Source organism: Protopterus annectens, chromosome 5.part1, assembly GCF_019279795.1.
Source record: "Protopterus annectens isolate FY-2018-M chromosome 5.part1, PAN1.0, whole genome shotgun sequence".
NCBI classification, from domain to species: domain Eukaryota; kingdom Metazoa; phylum Chordata; order Ceratodontiformes; family Protopteridae; genus Protopterus; species Protopterus annectens.
In genome coordinates, this window is record NC_056736.1 from 796,120,098 (window position 1) to 796,141,563 (window position 21,466).

General features: G+C 41.4%; 1 protein-coding gene across 23 annotated transcripts in view; it reads right to left on the minus strand.

The window, feature by feature from the left end:
• The window catches only part of ADGRL2 (adhesion G protein-coupled receptor L2), a 1,061,651-nt gene that overhangs the window by 475,639 nt on the left and 564,546 nt on the right, over positions 1 to 21,466 (minus strand). For all 23 annotated transcript variants that reach the window (XM_044073413.1, XM_044073427.1, XM_044073415.1 and 20 more), the window contains exon 4: positions 19,661 to 19,770. In XM_044073413.1, coding sequence (XP_043929348.1) covers positions 19,661 to 19,770 — 110 coding nt within the window. The remainder of the gene's footprint in view (positions 1 to 19,660; positions 19,771 to 21,466) is intronic.

Sequence of the window (21,466 nt, forward strand, 5' to 3'; positions counted from 1 at the left end):
AGCGACTGGCCTAGAAGAGGCTTCGTCATCGGTTTTGGACCTCGGATGCCTGTCCTTTTCCTTGTCTTTGCGTTTTTTATGAATTCTGGTCGTCGGTTGTTCCGACGGCATTATATAGTTAAACCTTCGGCAAAAGTAATGAAATGCAAAATCAAACCGATGTTTAATAGTGCGTTTGATGAATCTAGCACAAAACCGACAACTAGTAACGTCGTGATCAGGTCCTAAGCAAGGAATACAGTAAGAGTGAAAGTCCTTATGAGGTATTTGCTTCCCACAAGAAATACAATTGTTAACTTTTACTGACATCGGTCTGGAGCAAGAAAAAGTTTCCCCAACGGGGTACTTAGCTTTATTGAAGACTTTGGTTCTGAAACTCTATTTCAAAAATCTCAGGAGTCGGCCGACTGGCACTTGTGAACTGCTTCTGCTTCGGGCACTGCGTGGCAAGAAAGACTGAAGAAAATGGCGTTGGTTGCATCTTTTATACCCCTGGTGCACTAACGTCAGGGAAGAGGCGACAGCAACCGACGCCGGACCTAGACTTTGGAACTCGGGCCGACTGTGGGTCACCTGCCAGCAGGATAACCCAAGTGTAATGACTGCAACAGTGAAACACGATGAACATCCCCTGGTTTTCAGTGATCCTTGCAGGCCACCATACCTTTCTGTACTGCCATCAATTCCTTCCAATTTATGTGCTTGCGCCTGAACTGCTCTTTCCATTTGCCCTGGGACAGGAGGTATTGCAGTCCCCGGGCTGTGTCTGATCTATCTGTGGTTAAGGTTTGGCCCTAAGGGATGAACCTGAAGGGGAGACCCTGGTTCTGTGCACATGTTTGTGCGCACCATGCCAATTCCTCCCTGAGGCAGTAAAGTAGGTGGATTTCTGTCTCCAGGGACTGTGAGTGCTGGTACCACTGACATTTCCTCATGTGTAGCCTGGCCAGAGGAATCATTATTATACAGGATGCCATGTAGCCTAATGTTCTGAGTAATTCCCTGGCTGAGAGGCATTGTCTCTACGTAATGTCCAGGAAATATTGTGTTAAGAAGAAAGCCCTGTCTTGGGGAAGGAAGGGCTTCTGGAGGGAGGAATCCAACAGAGAACCCAGGAAGACTATCCTGGTGGAAGGGTTTGTGTTGGATTTGCTGAGGTTTATGGTGAACCCTAAAGATGAGAACAGAGTCTGGGTGAAGGTCAGATCCTTGAGGAGCTGGACAGACTTGTGGCCTGAATGAGGAAATCATCCAGATAAGGGTAAACTTTGATACCTCTTGTTCTGCAGATGATGATTACAGGGGCCAGACACTTGGTCAAGACTCTGGGAGCAGTAGAAAAGCCAAAGGGAAGTGCAGACAATTGAAAATTACTGGTACCTGCTCTGAAGTGAGGAAAACTTCTCCAGGATTCTTCTATAGTGATGTGCAAGTAGGTGTCTTTCAGGTCCAAGGTAACCACTAAAGCCTGAGGATTGATCATGGGAAGAAGCTTTTGAGGAGTAAACATTTTGAATTTTTGGACTAGGAGAGAGGGATTGAGAATGGACATATCCAGGAGAGGGTGCCAAGAGCCTTCCTTTCTGGGGACCAAAAATAGCCTGGAGAGAAAATCTTTTCCTATCTGATGGTCTGGCACTGGTTCCACACAGCCTTGAGACCAAAGTTTGTGAATTTGAGAAATGGTCTCTGCCCTTTGGTTTTGTGGCACATTAGGGTAACCTAAAGTGAGCTAATAGCAGTTTGAGATTGCTTCCAGAACCCACTTGTCGTATGTGATGAGGGCTCAGCTTTCCTTGAATAGGGAAGTCTTCCTCCTAATCTTCCTCCTGTCTTGTCCAGGGTGTAGGGTGGTGGGGGGTAGGGAGGGTGGTGAGTCATTGCTGATCTCTGCTAGGGCCTTGTGGTCTAGAACTCCCCAGCCTGGGTGTTCCTGATGAGCGCTGCCTTATCCTCTGCAATTGCTGCTGCTGCCTATGAGGCCTTTCCCTTTGGGTTTTCCTCTGACTGAGTTTTGATCAGGAGGGAAAGGATAATGCTTAGTGGGAAAATTCCTACTAAACTTAGGATGCTGGACTTGGAGGAATTCCTTGACTGTTTGCATAGATTTTACTTTGCCTTCCATCCGTTTAATACAGCCTTTGGTCCAAAAAGAGAGTCCTTATCCAGGGGTGCATCTAGCAGAATTGGCAATTGATGGTCCTCATGGCCAGGGTAGATAAAGTGTAAACCTTCTTCCCAAACCTGTCAACGGCTCTCCTTTTTTTGTCTGTAGGTACCGTTTTTTTTTTTTTTTTTGAAGTACTGGCCCCAACTCCTTTGCTACCTGCAGTGATAACCTCTGGGTCAGCAGAGGAGTTCTTAAAAAGGAATTTATGTAAGTCCAGTTCCCTGTACAACTTGTCTGGTTTATGATGGGCTGGGGGAAGAGAGTCTGGATTGAGAGATGATTCCACAAAGATATCTTCTATCACTTCCTGGAGATCAAGGTACTCCTTGAACCTCCTTTTTTCCTGAGGGTACTCCTGTGCCTGCCACTGGAAAAACTCTCCCATGGTATGCAGTATCTCCCCAAAAGTAATGTCCTCAGGCAGTGAATTAGAGGCAACACCTCTTCTGAATCTGAATCCTCAAAGGAGGTAAGATAGGTTCTTCTTCAAGGACAGAGTCCTCCTGACCACAGTCATTACCTGAATCAGGGGATTCTGAAAAGGCCTCAGGTTTAGGGTCTCACTTCCTTATTCCTGGGAAGATTCAGGGGGAGGTTGCCTGCCTCTGATCAAAGAAATAAGGTCTTAGGCTACCCTGACCAAATCCTGTTGATAACCTGTGGGATGGGAGCAGGTAGGCCTAGGCACAGAAACTGAGGTTGAACTATATTTAGGTGCAGCTTTTGCCTTGGGCCTATACACATCCGCTAGTCTGACAACAGTCTAAAGAAATACCCAATGTTGGAGGACACACTGAAGGGACATCATCAATTGAGGACCATTTGCAGGAAGAGGAGGTCTGCTTAGCAACCCCAGACCTGGCAGATGAATCGAATGCCAAGACCTGAGCTGAAGTTGAGGGACCTGACAACATGATGGACTCCGAAAGAGTCTCAACAGAGGCCTGCGCCACCACCTCACTCTCAGAAGGGGGCTGCGATGGTGCCTTTACTTCTACTGTGATAATGAGCCTTGGGGGAATTGGGGATGGAGAAAGGTTGTTGTCTGAGGCCCTAAGTTTTGATATTTTTTCCTTTTTTCACTTAGGGAGCTCAATTTTGGGAAGACCAATGGATGCCATCGCACAATGGGAAGTGGATTGTTGACTAAGGTGCTTAGACAAGATTTCAGCCCTACGCCTTATAGTCCTAATATTGAAAAGGGAGCACAAATGGCAATTTGGGACATCGTGGTTTGGGCCTAAACAAGCAACACACAAGTTATGAAAGTCTCTATGTGGGATTTGTTTACCACAATGGAGACAGTTGTTAACTTTATTTGACATGAGTCTCAAGTAAGAAAAATAGTTCCCCAATGGAGTACTTAGATTTAGAAGAATTTCCCACTCCAGTGCAGACCGACTGATGCACTCACAACTGCTTCAAGCTCCGATGGCAAGAAAGACTGATGTCATGGTGTTGGCTGGCTCACTTTATACCCAGCAGAACTCATGTCATGGTAAGGTATCTGCCAGTTCAGGGAAGAGGTTTTTTTTTACTCTGGTAGTCGGGCCAACCAAGGGCTTCCAAAGCAGGAAATCCCACACGTCAGGACTGCAACAGTGAAGTACCAAGAACATCCTCAAGTTATCAATCCACCTGATCAACAATTGCCCTTACAGTTCCACAGTTTCAAGGATCATAACTACAGTGCCCAGAATTTCAACAGGCAGCATTCCTTAATTACATTAAATTTTCATTTTATACTTTCTAGTAATCGGCTGACTTATTTAGACTTGACAGATGATCATCTCCTAGCCTGGTGACAGAGCAAGGTTCAGAAAGACATTACTAGGTTACTGCACTCAGAATATCAAACAGCCATGGACTTCTCCCCTCAACACTAGCTCTTCGCTTCTCCCTGAAATTTAACATAATAGACAACTTCTAGCCAAATTCCTTTGCAAAGGGTGGTATCTGCAGTACAGTATTGTAGGTTTTGCTGATTATGTTGTTGGCACCAACTTGAAACCTCTTTCATTTTCTAATATATGATTTTCTAATAGCAGGCTTTCTTGCCTCCATTAGCACCTGCTGCACATACTCAGAAAACAGGTGCCTAAAAGGAATTAGGACACTATCATCAGTCAACTGATGATGACTAATGTCAGGATATATCAACCCTTGTTCTTGTGTGAGAAGATCCATTCTGTAAGCCTGTGGTAATTGCCCCTGGCCATTTCCAAAAGAAGAGAGAACTGCATTCGCCTGGGCCAGAAGGGAGTCACCACAGTGATCTTGGGGTATTCCTTCTGAATCTTCAGAAGATTCCTGGATATTAGTTGGTAAGCACACTGGAATGTTCCTGCCCAAAAAAAAGGCATCAGTCTTCCAGGCCTTCTTGCATGGAGTTCATGAACAGGATTTTGCCAGCTGACTGCTCGGGGGGGGGGGGGGGGCAAAGAGGTCTACTTTAGGAACTCTCCCCATTTGTGAGGGTCTACCCTGATCCAGCTCAGCTTGTCTGTCCCATAATTTTGCTCTGAAGTAATGTAGGATGCCTGTAGAGTGAGACTATACTATGAAGCTATATCCCAAGCTAACATGGCTACTCTGCAAATGGGGGGTATGATCTGGTTCCCCTTGCTTGTTAATGTATCACGACTGTGGTATTGTCTATAACCACTTGAAGAGGTCCTGGGGACCAAACATGGTTCAGAGATTTGACTGTCTTGATCAGGGCAAGCAGATCTTTAATATGTCCATCCTTATGTCTGTCCTTGCTGTCCCACACCCTCTATACTTTTATTCCTCCTCAAACTCCTAGCAAAGCAAAGTCCAAAGTGTCTGTGATAACTGACTGCTTTGAAGCAGGGAGGGAGAAGGAGAGACTTGGATGCGAAGATAAGCAAGTCATCTAAATATGGAAACGTGTGGATAGCAGGTAGCCAGTAAAGTACAGTTGTGTACACTTACCATAAATGTAGATGTTCGAGTGTATTCACTGTTGCAGTCATTACTTTTGGGTAATCTGCTGGCAGGTTGCCCTCAGTCGGCCTTAATAACAAAGTCTTGGGTCCTGCGTCGGTTGCTGTCTCCTCTTCCATGACGTCAGGTTGTCAGGGGTAAAAAACATGCAGCCGACACCATTTTATTCAGTTTTTCTTGCCCCAGATGTCAGGTGCCCCCCAAATGGGGAGCAAAAAAAAAAAAAAAAAATATATATATATATATATATATATATATATATATATATATAAATAAACAGCAATATATGAAAATGCACTTTTAGCAACATAAACTTTACCTTCATCTAAAAGCAAATACACCCCAAAGGCTTTAGAGTATACTGAAGGAAAGAGAAGTTATAGAAAAGGAGGATGGTGGGTGGGTAACCCGGATTGCAACAGTGAATACACTCAAACATCTACATTTATGGTAAGTGCACACAACTGTACTATGTTCTTTGTGTTTCACTGTTGCAGTCTTTACATTTCGGTAGAATCCCAAAGCTATGGATGGGAGGATGGAACTAAATAGCATTAGGAGCGGCTATAAGGCCCTGCAGAACTGCAGTGGCAAAGCCTGCCCTGGATTTAGAGAAGAGAGACAAATGATAATGCTTTGTGAAGGTATGAACAGAGCTCCAAGTAGCAGCTTCTAGAACGTCTTTGGTTGGAACTCCTCTGAGAAAGGTTGCTGAGGTAGAGGCAGCTCTGGTGGAATGTGACCCGATTCCCTTGGGTTCAGGTTTACCATGATGCAAGTAGCAGAAAAGAATGCAGTGGCTTATCCACTTAGAAATAGTCTGCTTTGATATAGCCCTCCCCTCTGATCCTGAAGCAAATGCCACCAGTAGTTGCTCAGACTTTCTTAGAGATTTTGTCCTGTTTAAGTAGAATCTTAGTTGTCTGTGTACGTCCAATGAATGCAAAATCCGCTCCCCCTTGTTCTGCGGATTTGGGCAAAAAGTTGGCAGGTGAATAGTTCGGTTAAGAGCCACACTGGATAACACCTTAGGCATAAAGGAAGGATTGGTCCTGAGGGACACCCTGTCCAGGTAAAATGTAATAAAAGGCTCCACAGCTATGACAGCCTGTAGTTCTGAAACCCTTCTTGCTGAAGTGATTGTCAAAAGGAAAGCTGTTTTCCAAGATAAAAACTTTATATCCGCAGTAGCTGCTGGTTCAAAAGGAGGGAGGGTGAGTTTTTTCCAGCACAAAATTGAGGTCCCACGCAGGAGTTGTTGATCTTCTAGGAGGCCTTAAATTTTTGGCCCCTCTAAGATACTGTTTTAGCAGAGGATGAGAAAAGATGGGAGGCTCCGTGTTGTAATGAGCCAAAATGGCAGAGACATGGATTTTTATTGAAGAGAAGGATAGGCCCTTGTCAAGCATCTCGGTCAAGTATTGTAAAATCTGAGGGATATTTGATTTTGCTGTGTCCATTTCTTATGCTTGTTCCAAGCACAGAATCTTTTCCATTTATCGGCATAAGATTTTCTGGTACTAGGCCTTCTGGTTTCCCAAATGACATCCATAACAGATTTACTGAGAGGTGTTGTTTGAATAATTACATGATCAGCCATGCTGCAAGGTTCAGAGTTTGGAGCTGAGTGTGCAGAATGTGATTGTTCTGCTGAGACAGTAGATGAGGTATTTGAGGCAAGTTCCAATGAGGGAGTTGAGACATATTCCTTAGAATTGGGTACCAGTGCTGGCGAGGCCAGTCTGGAGCAATTAAGATCATTTTTGGTTTTTCTTGTCTGATCTTTAGTAAGACCTTGGAGAGAAGAGGCAGAGGGGGAAAGCGTAGACTGATAGGTTTTTCCAACTGAAGGATAGGGCATCCACTTTCCATGCTTGTCTGTGATAAGTCCTTGTGCAGAATTTGTCCAGTTGATAATTTTGGGGGGAGGCAAATAGATCTATGTCTGGGCTCCCCCATTTCTGTATTAGATGCTGAAGACTTGTGGATCCAGTTCCCACTCGTGCGGCTCCATACGATTTCTGCTTAGGTCGTCTGCCAGAGTATTTTGCTTTCCTGGCAGGAATTGAGCTTGAAGATGTACCTGGTAAGTCAAGGCTGTGTTCCACAATGCCATGGCTAGTCTGCAAAGGGGGTAGGAATGTGTACCCCCCTGCTTGTTTATGTACCACATAACTGTGGTGTTGTCCGTCTTTATCAGTAGTTGTCCTGGATGAAGTAAGTCCTTGAAGGCTGTCAGGGCATTCTGAACAGCTAGCATCTCTTTCTGGTTGATATGCAGATGCATTTGTTTTGGGCTCCATATGGCCTGAATGCATTTCCCTGCCAGGTGGGCCCCCCAAGCATAGTCTGATGCGTCTGTAGTTAGGGTTTGGGTGGCAGGGGTTAGAGTGAATGACAGTCTCTTGTTGTGTTGGCATGTCTCTGCCCACCAAAGAAACTCCTGTTGTAGGCAGTGAATGAGAGGAATAATTGTTTCCAGACTGTGACAATGTTGACTCCATAAACTTTTTAGGTACCATTGAAGTTTCCTCATATGCAGTCTTGCATATGGAATTAGTAGAATGCAGGATGCCATGAACCCCAAAGCCTGCAGAATTTGTCTTGCAGATAACTGGGTTTTTGTTGTCATCTGTTTGAAGTATATAGTCAGTTGCCTTTGTTTGTCTGGCGTAAGGTAAGCCATCTGGGCAGTTGTATTCAAGCTTGCACCCAGGAATGTAATTTTTTGAGAGGGTACCAGTTGTGATTTCTTTTCATTTATTGTGTACCCTAGGCATGTTAGAAGCCTTTTTACAAATGCCAGATGTTGAAGAAGAATGTCCTTGTTTTCTGCTTGAATGAGACAGTCGTCCAAGTAAGGGTAAATTTGTATGCTTCTTTGTCTGCAAAATGCAATTAATGGTGCCAGGCACTTTTTAAAGACCCTGGGCGCAGTAGATAAGCCAAAGGGCAGTGCAGAGAATTGGTAATGCATAAAACCTGCCTTGAAGCAGAGGTATCTTCTGCACAATTCCCTTATTGGGATATGCAGGTATGCCTCTTTTAAGTCTAGAGTCACTAACCAAGCGTTCTTGCCCAGCATAGGCAGTAGTTGTTGTAAAGTCATCGTTTTGAATTTTGGAATGTCCAGAAATGTCTTCAAAATCGATAAGTCCAGTATTGGAAGCCAGGCATTGTCTTTTCTGGGTACCAGGAACAGCCTTGAATAAAAACCTTGTCCTTTTTCCTGTTCTGGTACTGGCTGAATAGCCCCCATATCCATGAGGATTGTAACTTGTTTCTGGGCCTCTACCCATTGATTTTATGGCAGATCTGGCCAACCGTTTGGAATTGGCAAAGTATGGAAATTAAATCTGTACCCCTGGGATACTATGTTTAATACCCACTTGTCCTGGGTAATTAACTGCCAATTTTGAGCATGAAGTGCTAATTTTCCCCCCAAGTGGGCTGCCAAAAGATAAGTGCTTGGTGATGGTAGAGGAAGTCATTGACACTGCTTACTGTAGGGCTGTGCTTTGTTTCCTCCAGATTTGGAGGTGGAGGCACCCCATTGCTTTGACCTGTAAGAATCCTGTGATTGGTATCTAGAGCCTTTTGAGCGCCTGGATTTGCTTTGAGAGACTCTTGGACACACAAAAGGACCAATTTTTAGTAGGCCAGTGCCTACTGAATCTGGGAGGCTGCACTTCTAAGAAATCTTTTACAGTTTGCATAGATTTAGCTTTGTCTTCCATTTTCTTTAAAACCTCTTCCGCCTTATTACCAAACAGAGTATTATGCTGTAAAGGGGCATCCAACAATTTAGCTTTAACATGATCAGGCAGATTTTGCTCCTTGAGCCAGGCATGCCTTCTAATCACAGATCCAGTAACTGCAGCCCTGCAAGAGGCCTCCAAGGAATCAAAACCACATTGCAAAGTATGCTTTCCAACCTGTTCTGCTGCATGCAATAATTCCTGTAATTCTTTATTTTCCACACAATCAGAAATCAACATAATTTTCTGTTTCAATAGGCCCATAACATGCTGTTGATATTTAAGCATATGAAACTGGCAGTTTAAGGCCCTAATTGCCAAGGTTGCAGACATATAAACCTTCTTTCCCCATCTACCCAGCACCCTGAAATCTCTATCAGAGGGGGTAGGATTTTTGGCTGTAGAGGCCTTTACACCTTTGGGACCCTGTGAGATAGTTTCAGGATCAGCAGCAGGAGTTTTGAATAGAAATTTGTGGGAGTCAGGAACCCTGTAATATCTGGCTTACTAGGAGCCGGAGGTAGGGAATCAGGAGCCATGCTTGATACCTAAAACACATCATCAACAATGTCTAATACAGGAGGTATAGCTAAAGGCCTATGCTGAGGAAGAAGGAAATCCCTAAGCCTCTTTTTTGATTCAGAGAAATCCTGACTCTCCCAATGAAAATGTTCCCTTAAAGTATGCAAGGTTTCTCCAAAAGAATAATCCTCAGGAGGAGATGCAGATGGAATGGATACTTCTGCATCTGAATCCTCATAGGGTGGTATAGAAAATTCCTGATCAGAAGAGGAATCAGAAGAAATAGAAACCTGATCTGAAGATTCATAATCAATGCCTTGCCTAGGCCTCTTAGGGGGGGGGGGGGGTTGGAACCCCCGATCAAGTTAATTAAGTCCTCAGCCATTTTGATCATCTGTTTTTTAGGCATAGAGGCCTGAGCACGTGGCTCATGGGTCGGTTTTTTAGACTTAGAAGTTGTTTTTGAATTTGTTTTTGAAGCTTGCATCGGTTTTATATAAAAATGTTGAGGCCTGAAAACACGCTCAAAAGCCGGTACCTGCTCAGCGGCTCCGGACCCATCCAAGGGAGAGACATCCACGGGTTCAATAGTCTGAGAATCTCATGGCATACTGGACTCTGCATGGGTCTCAGTAGAGGTCTGTGACTCAAAAGTAGCAGGTATCAGGGGCCGCAAAAGTGCCTCACTGAGTACCGGCGAACCGGCGACTGGCTTAGGAGAAGTTTCGGCATCGGTTTTGGACCTCGACGGTCTGTCTCTGTCTTTTTCTTTGCATGTTTTGTGAACTCCTGTAGTCAGATTGCTGTCTGACGACATTTCAGGCTAATTAAATCGGGATCCAAAATATTCTGAAGCAAAAATATACCGATGCTTAATGGTGTGTTGGTTAAATCTAGCACAAAACCGACAGCAAGGCACGTTATGATCTGGACCTAGGCAAGGAATACAGTACAAATGAAAATCCTTATGAGGTATTTGCTTCCAACAAGTAATGCAATTATTAACTTTTACTGACATTGCTAAGGAGCAAGAAAATGTTTCCCCAATGGGGTACATAGCTTTAATTGAAGACTTTGGCTCTGAAACTCGAATGCGAAAATTTCAGGAGTCGGCCGACCGGCACTTGCAAACTGCTTCTGCTTCGGGCACCGTGCGGCAAGAAAGACTGAATAAAATGGCATCGGCTGCATGTTTTATACCCCTGACGACCTGACGTCATGGAAGAGGAGACAGCAACCGACGCAAGACCCAAGACTTTTGTTATTCAGGCCGACTGAGGGTAACCTGCCAGCAGATTACCCAAATGTAATGACTGCAACAGTGAAACACGAAGAACACCGAGATAATAATTGCAGCTAGACATTTTGTGAACACTCTTGGTGCAGTGGCTAGCTCAAAGGAAGGCAGAGAACTGATGATGTGAACTACACATACAAAACCTTAAGAAATGCCTGAAATCTGGATAAATAGGGATGTGATGACAAGCATCTTTTAAGTATAGTGTTACAAAAAAAAAATTGAAAGACGAAGAAGAGGTAACATGTGAAGTGACATCATTTTGAATTTGGGCACTATCAAAAACAGGTTTAGGAAAGAAAGATCCAGAACTGATCTCTAAGCATTTTCTTTCTTTGGCACTAGGAACATCCTTGAATAAAACTTCTTCCCCACCTGGAAAGGGGGAACTGGTTCTAACACTTCTTGTGATAGTATGTGGTAAAGAACAGGTGGAAACAAAAGATATGCAGGATAAGGAATGACCCCTGGAAAGGAGGAATTTCCTCCCACTGCCATCTGTAACCCTGATGAATGATTTTCATAATCCATATGTCTGAAACAATCTGTTGTCAAAGACAAAATAAGAGAGACAGACTATCTGGATGACAAAAAGGTGCCAGAGTGAGAGGGGGTCACAATGTCTCCTAAAAAGGCATTCCGACCTGTTGGACTGTCCTTAGTTTTGCGAGGTTTGAGACTACTTTTTGGAACCCTCTGCCACTCATTATTAAACATCTGTTTACATGAATTTTGTTGAAACTGTTTATTCTGTTTTTTACCAAAACTGATTGAGGAGAAAGAAAATTAGAATCTTAGAGATTCCCAGGATCAGCTTGCCTCTTTCATCACAGTTTTTCATCACCTCTGTAGCAGAGGTGCCAAACACTAAATCTCTATCCCAGGGAGAATTTTAAATCTCATTTTTTACATCTGGGAGGTTCTGAGAATGCAATGAAGCAAATAACCCTGGAAAAAGTATCAACAGACTCATACAATACTGCACACAATGAGTAGTGACCTGTGTAAATTCATGAAACTGTTATTTAAAGCAGTTTTTTTTCTTCTTCAGAAGAAAATGTAGACAAAACATTCCTCATACTTTCACAATATGTCAGAACAATTTTTAAAATATGAGCTTGACAATTTAAAATTCTGAAAATCAAAGCTGCAGAAGTATATACCCTTTTCCCATCCTTAGTAGAAAGAGAAGGACTGGAATTAACTAAGTGTTTAGCAGCAGTAGAATCAACTAGGGATACAGCTCCTAGATCACTTTTGGGAATAGTGTAGAAACATTTAAAAGACTGAGAATCTTTATACATCCTATCTGCTTTGTCAGGTCCAGCTGGCTGATTATCAGGAAAATTGCAGGCAGTAAGGTACACATCCTCTAAAGCAGATAGTATAGGAGGAATTAGTATAGGTTCTGGAAAATCCTTCTGTAGTAACTCATAGTATTTTCTGACAGACTGAGAAACCTTAATGTTCCTTCTGAAAACAGTAGGATATTCTAGCTGTAGTCTCAGGAAAAGCAAACCCCCCACAGGAAGAATTAGAAACTCAGCTTTTTTCTGAGTCTGAATCAGAAATCTGAGGACAAATCCCTGAATCCAGCCCTGCATCTTCCTGTTCAGATTCAAAATCTTGAATTTCTTCATGAAAAGAGGCATTTCTCTTTCTTTTACCAAAAACTACTTTACAGAATGGATCAATAGCCTGAATTATACCTGGAGACAGCCCCAGTACACTACTCCTATCCAAAGAAATTTGAGGGGCAGTACCTATACTGTTGGAGTGTTGGAGTAGGACAGTGAAGTTAGAACTGTATTCTTGTTGTGCCGCTCTGTTCTTCTGTTTTGTTAATCTGCTACAAGCTCTTCCTAACCCTGTGCTATCCACCGCATGCACCATCGCAGTCACCTTCCTCACTCTTCTTCTAAATCCTCCCACCCCTCTCACCTTTCTCACTCACGCACGCTCTTCCTCTTCACTCTCCTCTCTCTCACCCTTCTACAGTCACACACAAGAAGTAACTCAACCTCTTTCTTTTTGTTCTTTTCCGGCCTCCACAGTTTAAACTCCCTCATGTTCAGGAAACCCAAAGACCTAGTGAGATACCAAAAATATTGGTTGGTCCAAGTTTACCCAGGAGTAAACTGTGTCTCTCCCACTAGTGCATGTAAGCTTCGGTGGGGATTTTGCTGATCTTCTTTTCACATCTGTCTATTATTATAATACTATTTTTTTGTTGTCCTGTTTCAACAGCCCCTGATAGCGTGCACAGTCACAGGGACTACCCCTCTCACCGGTCCAATCTGCTACACCACCATATTTTTTCCAGTAAATGGCAGCAGAACTCCATAAACTCCACTCCTTGTCCATGTATAAAAGCCCATTAAATGGTGTTCTGCTGCTTCAATAAATGTACAGTGGCCCTTCTTAAATCTGGTAACACCTCCACTGAATGAAATAAATTTAAACTAACTACCAACAAGCTATACAAGGCTATATACTCCCTATTCTGAGAAATTAATAGCTGCTAACACAAATAACAGTGTCCTGCTCTTACCTGTTTTCACTGATAGTATTTTCTTGGCTCACCTGCACTAGGGGTGCTCTGCCCGCTCCGTTCGCTCTTCAGGCTCACTCCACTCCACTACCCTGCCCCCAATTCCCTCCCACCCCCAGTACTTCTACTCTTATACTCTATAAACTACACCCACTCCCTTACCAACCAACAGACATATCCTAACCCCTACCGATTAAGATTTACTTACAAGACTTACAACCTACCTCTGCTAACTACTGCTAACTACACCCCATCTCCATCACCTCTCCAATTATATATTACAATACTCTGTATAGCTCTGTACAGTAGATACTCAATATAATACCTTCCCTCAACACATCAGTAAACCCAACATGCTTTCAAAACCCACTATCCTCATAACTCAAATACTTCTTCTACTCACCTTATCCTGTCTCTACTTTCTTACCCAGCCTCTTACTTCCAATCATTCTCCACCTTTTCATACAACTTACTCATGTCCCACACAACACACACTCTCAACTATCCAAATATACCCTATCTATATCCTATCAACCACTATCTACTCTTTCCTACAAACATATTCCTTCCTTCAATCTCTCCACTCATACTCTATTCAACCCTATCCCCACAAAATTCATGACAGTCAAATCTGAGACTAAACAGTCCAAATACCTCTTCCACATCTACCAACTTTTCACCATCCTTCTCTCTGGTGACATAAACCCTAACCCTGGCCCCTATAACCACCAACAGCAAAATCCTTCCTATTCACATCAATAAATGCTCAGAGTATAGCTAACAAAATTCCCAATCCCCATGCATGGCTTCTCCATAATCAACCTGACATCCTGTCAATCTCTGAAACTTAGTTAAAACCCCATACAAAAGACTCTGAAATAATTCCCCCCAATTACTTTATCATAAGAAAAATGAACCCATAATAAAGGTGGGAGGGTGGCTCTCATCTACTCATCCTCCCTCACAGTCACTCCTTTCACTAAACCTATTCCCCAGTTCGCTAACGTCAAACTAATTCTACCTCTACTTGAAATCAATTGTCACAAGCATATATGTATAGCCTCCCTCTACATTTCTCCAAGAGATAATGTCCCAGTACTCGAAGATATTCTCTCCTGGTTTTCCACCAATATTTTCTATGAGATCATAATTTTAGGTGAAGTAAACATTAACTGGACCTCCATACTATCCCCAACAAACTCCCTAAATATAAACTTGTATAATTTCTCTCAGCTAATCAATTCCACAACTATACCCTCCAAAGGCTACTCTACTGGTAGTACTCTAGATTGGATCTTAGTCTACCACCCTCATTACATATCTGACAGTGGCACCCTTCCCGACCCTCTCAGTGATCACTTCCCCTCTTTCGCTCGCTGTCTACCCTCCCCCTTACAACTATCTCATAACTATTATCTCTATATGATCTCTAAAAAACTTCAATCCCAATACCTTCTCAAACTCACTAAAATCCACAAACTGGAACCCACTAAAAACTCTCCCTCTGCAAAATGCTGTTACTTACTTCAATACAACATTCTTAAACTCTTAGATGCCTTTGCCCCATTAAAAAAAAAAAGAATAAAAAGCAAAACTGCCCTTTGGCTAACCAAAGAAACCCTTGCTGCCATGCATCTTAGAGATAAAGCTTGGAAAAGCTCCCAGAAAAATAAAACTCCCATCACCCTTAATGAATACAAAACACTTTGCAACAAAGTCAAAAAGCTTATAACAGCCGACCTTAAAAAAGTACTTCACCTCACTCCAAACTAGCCAGAAGACAAATCCTAAAGAAATTCTGGAATGGTATCACTACCCTTCTCAACCCTGAGAAAAAAGAAAACCTCTGCCCAAATCCTAAAGCCACAGACATAGATTTGGCAACCCAATTTAACTCTTTCTTCATTGACTCCATTACCAAACTAACATTATCCTTTACTAATAACATTACTTCCTCTCCTCTACCTACCACTACCTCCTCATTGCCAAACACCTCCACATCCCAATCTCCTCCTTTCTCTATAAGACCCATTCCCATATCCACAATAAAAAAAACTTCTCCAGAAATTGAAACCATGCTCCTGTGCCCCTGATAATATTCCCTCCTACTTTTTAAAGACAACTGCAGAAGCCATTGCCTTCTCTATCTGCATAGTGATAAATCGTTCAATACAAGAAAGCTATGTACCCCAACTTTGGAAAAAGGTCTTTATTATTCCCCTACATAAAGGAGGTACCAATAACAATATTCCCAACTTCTGACCTATAGCCATTCTATCCCCATCTCCAAAATTCTTGAAAAATGTATTCACCTACAACTACTACCCTATCTTACAGACAATCATTTACTTACTCCCACACAACATGGATTTAGACCTGGCCACAGCACTACCACTGCTCTTCTCTCCTTCCTTGAAACTGTTAACAAAGCCCGTGATTCTGGCAGTATCGTATCTACCCTTCTTCTTGACCTCTCTAAAGCCTTCGACACCATCTCTCACAGACTTCTCCTAACTAAACGTTCCAATCTAAACCTATCCCTCTCCTCCCTCAACTGGTTCACCAGTTACCTCGCTAATAACCAACAAGCAGTAAAATGGAAAAAAAGCCACCTTCTCATTCCTCAGTACCACCACTGCCGTACCACATGGTTCCATTCTAGGTCCCCTTCTGTTCAATATTTTCATAAATGATTTCCACCAGTCAATCACAAATTCAAAACTTATCCAATATGCAGATGATTCTACTATCATCTGTTCCGCCACCTCCACCCTTACTCTCATAAAACTAACCCAAGATGCTTTCTCTACCACTGAACAGTGGATGCTAGATAACCACCTAGAACTCAATGCCTCAAAAACTAAACTCATAATATTTACCCCTTCTAAAGCAACCACCATAGATAAAAATTCTCCGTCACCAGCCAGAACAATACTTCACTCGAATTAGTACCCGAGGCTAAACTATTAGGTATCCTCATTGATGACGAGCATACGTTCAACACCCACCTACAAATAAATATATAAAAAAAAAAAACACACCAAAAACTTGGCATGCTTTACCGATACAAAATTGCTACCTCTCTCCCTCTTCAAATCTCACTGTCTCTACCACATATCTCATACCATCTCTACTATATGGCACCCCTCTCCTTACTAATCTACAATCCTCTTTTAAGACTAAACTCTCTTCCTGTTATAACAAAATTGCTAAGTTCGCTTCAAGCCACAAATCTTCTACCGATCACTGTATCTCCCTTCACAAACTAAATTGGTTAGAGTTACCCAATTATTTCTTACATTCCAACTTATTCATGCTTACAAACTCATCTTCAGTCCCTCTCTCTGCCCCTCGCTTTCCTCCACCTTTAAAATGCACCTTCCTGAAAGGCTCTTAAGATCCAACTATCATACTCTAACTGAATTGCACAAACCTACCCGTCCTCCTAAAAAAATCTCCTATCCTTTGCCTTAGCACCTTAATGGAACTCCCTATCACCATTTATCCGTATCATCGGTAGCCACGCTACCTTCAAATCCTCCCTTCACTCACATCTTACATCTCTTTGGGAATGCTCCTACTCACACCCCACATAACTCCTTCACCCTACCCTTTCCCTTTCTGCTCTTCCCTTGCTCCCTCCCTTTCTCCTCTTCCACCTTATTTTTTTCTTTTTTTCCCAAACCCCTCCCCACCTCCCTTCCCTCTCCTCTTCTCCTAACTCTCATCTTTCTCTCTCCTCCCTACTAACACCCTCAGTCATCCCATGCACTCTGTGCCCTACTGTTATATTTCTATAGTAGGAATTTATATATTTTAATATTTACTTATATTTTATAACTTTTATTTGTGAATATCTTAATCTGTATCCTTGAATGCTATATTCTTATTTATACTTCTGTATTACTATGTAAACTACAACTTTGATCATGTGTATTGTTTGTATGGAGCATTTATCCTGTGTATGTTTTATGGAGCTTTTCTCCCCAGGACTCCATTGAAAATGGGTTCTTCTTGACCCAGTGGACTATCCTGGTAAACCAACTGCAAATAAATAAAAATAATAAATACGCACTTGGCATTTTTTGCTTTTTCTTGCTTTTTGACAGGAATAATCAGGCCAGTTGAGTTACTACTGGCAGCTGCTGCTTCCCCAGGGATGAGATTCCCTATTCTCTCTCCCAGAACCAACAAGAGTAGCTCTCCCTTGCCCACTGATGACACTCCAACAGCCACAGAGGATGTGGCTAACCCCACAGTCTATAGTGACTGTATGTGCTACACCAGAGGGATTCAGGGTAAAATATGAAAGGTCTGAGGTACAATAAAATGGCCACAGAAGAGTCACCCACTGGAGACTGGGGCAAACTGCTAGCCTGCTGTTTGCTTAATATTTTCTTTTCATGGCTGGAAGAAGGACAGACTTGTGAGACCAACAACCTGTTCCATGGTCAAGTTGAAAATGGTGCCTCTTTCCCAGGGAAGACAATCAGCAAATACTGATATAACTGCCAGTCCAAAAAAGTTAAGGTTTTGACAGAAAAAAAACCCGAGTAAAAACACTTTCAAACACAATGGTATCCCCACAACAGAAAATTAATCATTATTTCTCCACAGAAAATATGTTATCAGTTAGCTTAGACTACTTTTAAACTGTCATAAAAGACAGTGCTCTGTTTGAAAGTACATTACACACTTGAGACACTCTGTTAAAATACAACACTCCAAACTTTAAAATAACTTTCTTGAAGAGGAAAGTAATAAAACATTAGCAAATATAAGAAAATTGAATTTTTTTCTCAAAAAGTAACTTATCTGCCCAGCAAAAGAAAGCACAAGCCAACTATTGATTCTTGAAAGCCTAGGAGGAACATGCTCTTCGATGGCAGTAAAGCTTTGAAGGGCTTTGTGCCCAAGCTTGTCTTTTAGTCAGCTCATCTCGAGCTGTTTGACAGTTTGGACTAATGGAATCTGAAGCCGGCCAGCTGTTATATCTCTGGCAGGATACAACTCATACAGTTAAGGCTACTGCAGCACTGATCCATATGAAGAACATTGGAATATGCACAATTTTGTTGCTTTATCCAAGCAAGACCAAAGAACTAAGACATGCACCATAACAACAATATAGCCAGCTGTTTCAGTTGACCATTCAGTACAAGAATCATGGTGCATACTATTATTGATAAAGGATGCTGGTATTTTTTTAATTGAACAAACCATTTAAATAAAGTAAGAAGTGAAAGGGCATGCTTTACACACTGCTTTCTTTAATAAAATATTTTTTTCTGATTCTCCAAAGCCATTCAGCCTTTCATTAACTGTCATTCTTATAGAAAAGTGTGCCACCTTCTTCAATATACAGCTGAACAAGTGGTCACCTAGCTAAGACAAAAAAATTTGGAGGAAAAAAAATCAAAATTTACGCAACACACACAAACACACACACACACACACACACACACACACACACACACACAAGCACACACACACACTCAAGCACACAAGCACACACACACACTCAATCTTGTGTACACTTGCTGTCTTGTTACTTTAGACCTTAATGCTTTCTAAAGCACATATCCCGTTTAATAATAATTTTATCCCTTCCACACTCCTTTAACAGTAAATTCTAGTACTGTTACATGTTTCATGACAATGAGATTACGTTGTTACATTTGCTAAAATAAAATAAATCCTTTATGGGCCTATAGAAATATGTTACTCATTTTAGAATAAAGTTAATGCCTTAAAAATCTGCTTGCACAGTACAGGGAATGGAATACAACTGTAAGTGAGTGATTTTATACATGCAATTACTGTACCATTAAAAAAAAACAAGTTGCAGGGTACTGGAATGATCAAACATTCACACATGTAAGAGAAATCACATATAACAGGAATCTGTTCAGACACCCTTACACAAAGCCCAGCACAATCAATAATGCTAGCAGTGAGTATGTGAATTCAGGCATTAGCATCAATGTCACACAAAAGTAACCATAACCAGCAGGTAGCTTTTCAACTTGCTCTTGATTAAAATTAGAGCAGAGTCCTTCTTTAGATCACTAGGAGTTAAATCAATTTGTTAGCAGCAGGTACTGGGCATAAACACAGAGTTCCATTTACTCAGCTAAAAAGCTAATTCAGTTCTTTTTGAGGAATTGTGTAATGTTTTAGCAGATAAACACTTGAGAATAAAGAAAGAATCTTGGCTAGTGCTGCACACAGTGGCTGCCATCCATGTTTCACAGAGATAATTAAGAAGTCCTAGCCTGCAACTGTGCGGCATGCATAATGCATCTGCAAGAAAAAAAAAGTCTGTTTTCTGCATGTAGCATCTCATTAGTTTATAGCTAGTTTGGGCACATGCAGAAATAACTATTTATACTTACTGTATGGAACACATTCATACTGGACCTCAAGGTATTTGAACGTCCCAGGACAAGGGTCTGGAAACACTTCTGACCCAGTAACTACTACGCACTGAGTTCGATTGTTACACCTGCACAGGATACACAATTAGTTAAATAACAATTAATTTAAAACCACTTTTAATCTGCAAGTTATCAAAAAACAGTATGTTACAGTGTTAACTCTTCTATACTTGCTTAACAAGGTCACTGACGTGGTACTGTAAGTTAATACTAGGTTACCCAAAAATAACAAAATTATGCTGTGTCACATTCACCTGTAGAGTTCCAGTGAACCACTGCCTCACGAACATATTTTTCTGCTGAGTAATATAAACAGCATTAAGAGACAGTAACTACTATTCAAGAATCTGATGAAAGCCTGTGAATACTGCATCCACAGCCAAAACAGATTTTCAGTGTAAACTAAAACTGACAAGTAAAAAAAAACAAAAATGTACACTGAACTGCCAGATCAATAATTTATTTGGCCATTTCTATATACACACTTGGCACTTAAACTAGATTCTAATTTGTAGACTTCCAATGAAGACACAAAGGCATAGTTTGATATCCTGCTGTAAGAGCATTTGAACTGTAACAGCTACACACCACAACATACACACATACACACACACACACACACACACACACACACACACACACACACACACACACACACACACATATATGCACAAACACACACACACACACACACACACACACACACACACACATACCACACATACATGACTATTTAAATTACATGCAAATTCAAAAGCCACCAAATGCTTTTATGACGCTTCTGGTAGTTTTACACATTAAATACGGAAAGCATGAACAATATTACAATGGAGTCAAGAAAACACAGAAATGCCACATTAAGAAAATATGAAACACTTTCAAGCAGCAATGAATGTCACAATAAATAATTAGGAAGGTTAACCAGTGGTGTCAAGTCATTTACAGTATCTGCAGAGGCTTGCAGTGTAATGAATTTGTCATTTACAAGCAAAAAAGCTGATTTGCCTGGGTGTTTTTATGCATGTAAAGTAATTATTTCTTGGTAAGAGGCAATGTATGAATTAATTACAAACTGCTGTGGCATGCAGACTGACTACCTGATTAGCAAGATCTGTCTGCTAGTTTGTTTGTCATAAAACAGCAGCAGGAGGCATTGATCTCAATATGTCTCATAACATCAAGAAAGGATGTGCAATAATGTCATGCAAAGAAGACAAAAAATGAATGGTTTTACTAAAATATATAGAATACATTAAAGTAACAACTGTACCAAATCTAAACAAATGTTTTTGGAGAAAAGAACATTTCATTCCATTTTAAATTCTTTGTTTGCATGATATACATTCCATTTTTTCTGTCTGCATTTGCTTTACAACTTTTACAACTATTGTTTTTTATTTACAACATTAAATGGGGGCTACTAAACATGGACACTAGGATTACTTTGTTGCCTGTATCAAACTTCAGTAGACTGTATTTCTGACAGGTACACTGAAGAAACTTCAGCAGAACTAGTTTCACTTTTTTGTTTGTAACAGCTGACAAGAAATGGTCTTTATTTGTAAAGAAATGGCACCTGAATACTGACTTGATAAATTATATTTGACATAGTTAACCTTCATGCTTTGTCAACAAGAGCATAAAACGGTACATAATGATTAAGACATGATGAAAAATATTTTTAGATAAAACAATTACTAGCTAAAGCAGTGAATCTGATCACTGCTGTGGTGAATTCATTTATTAATTTTCTACAAGATAAGT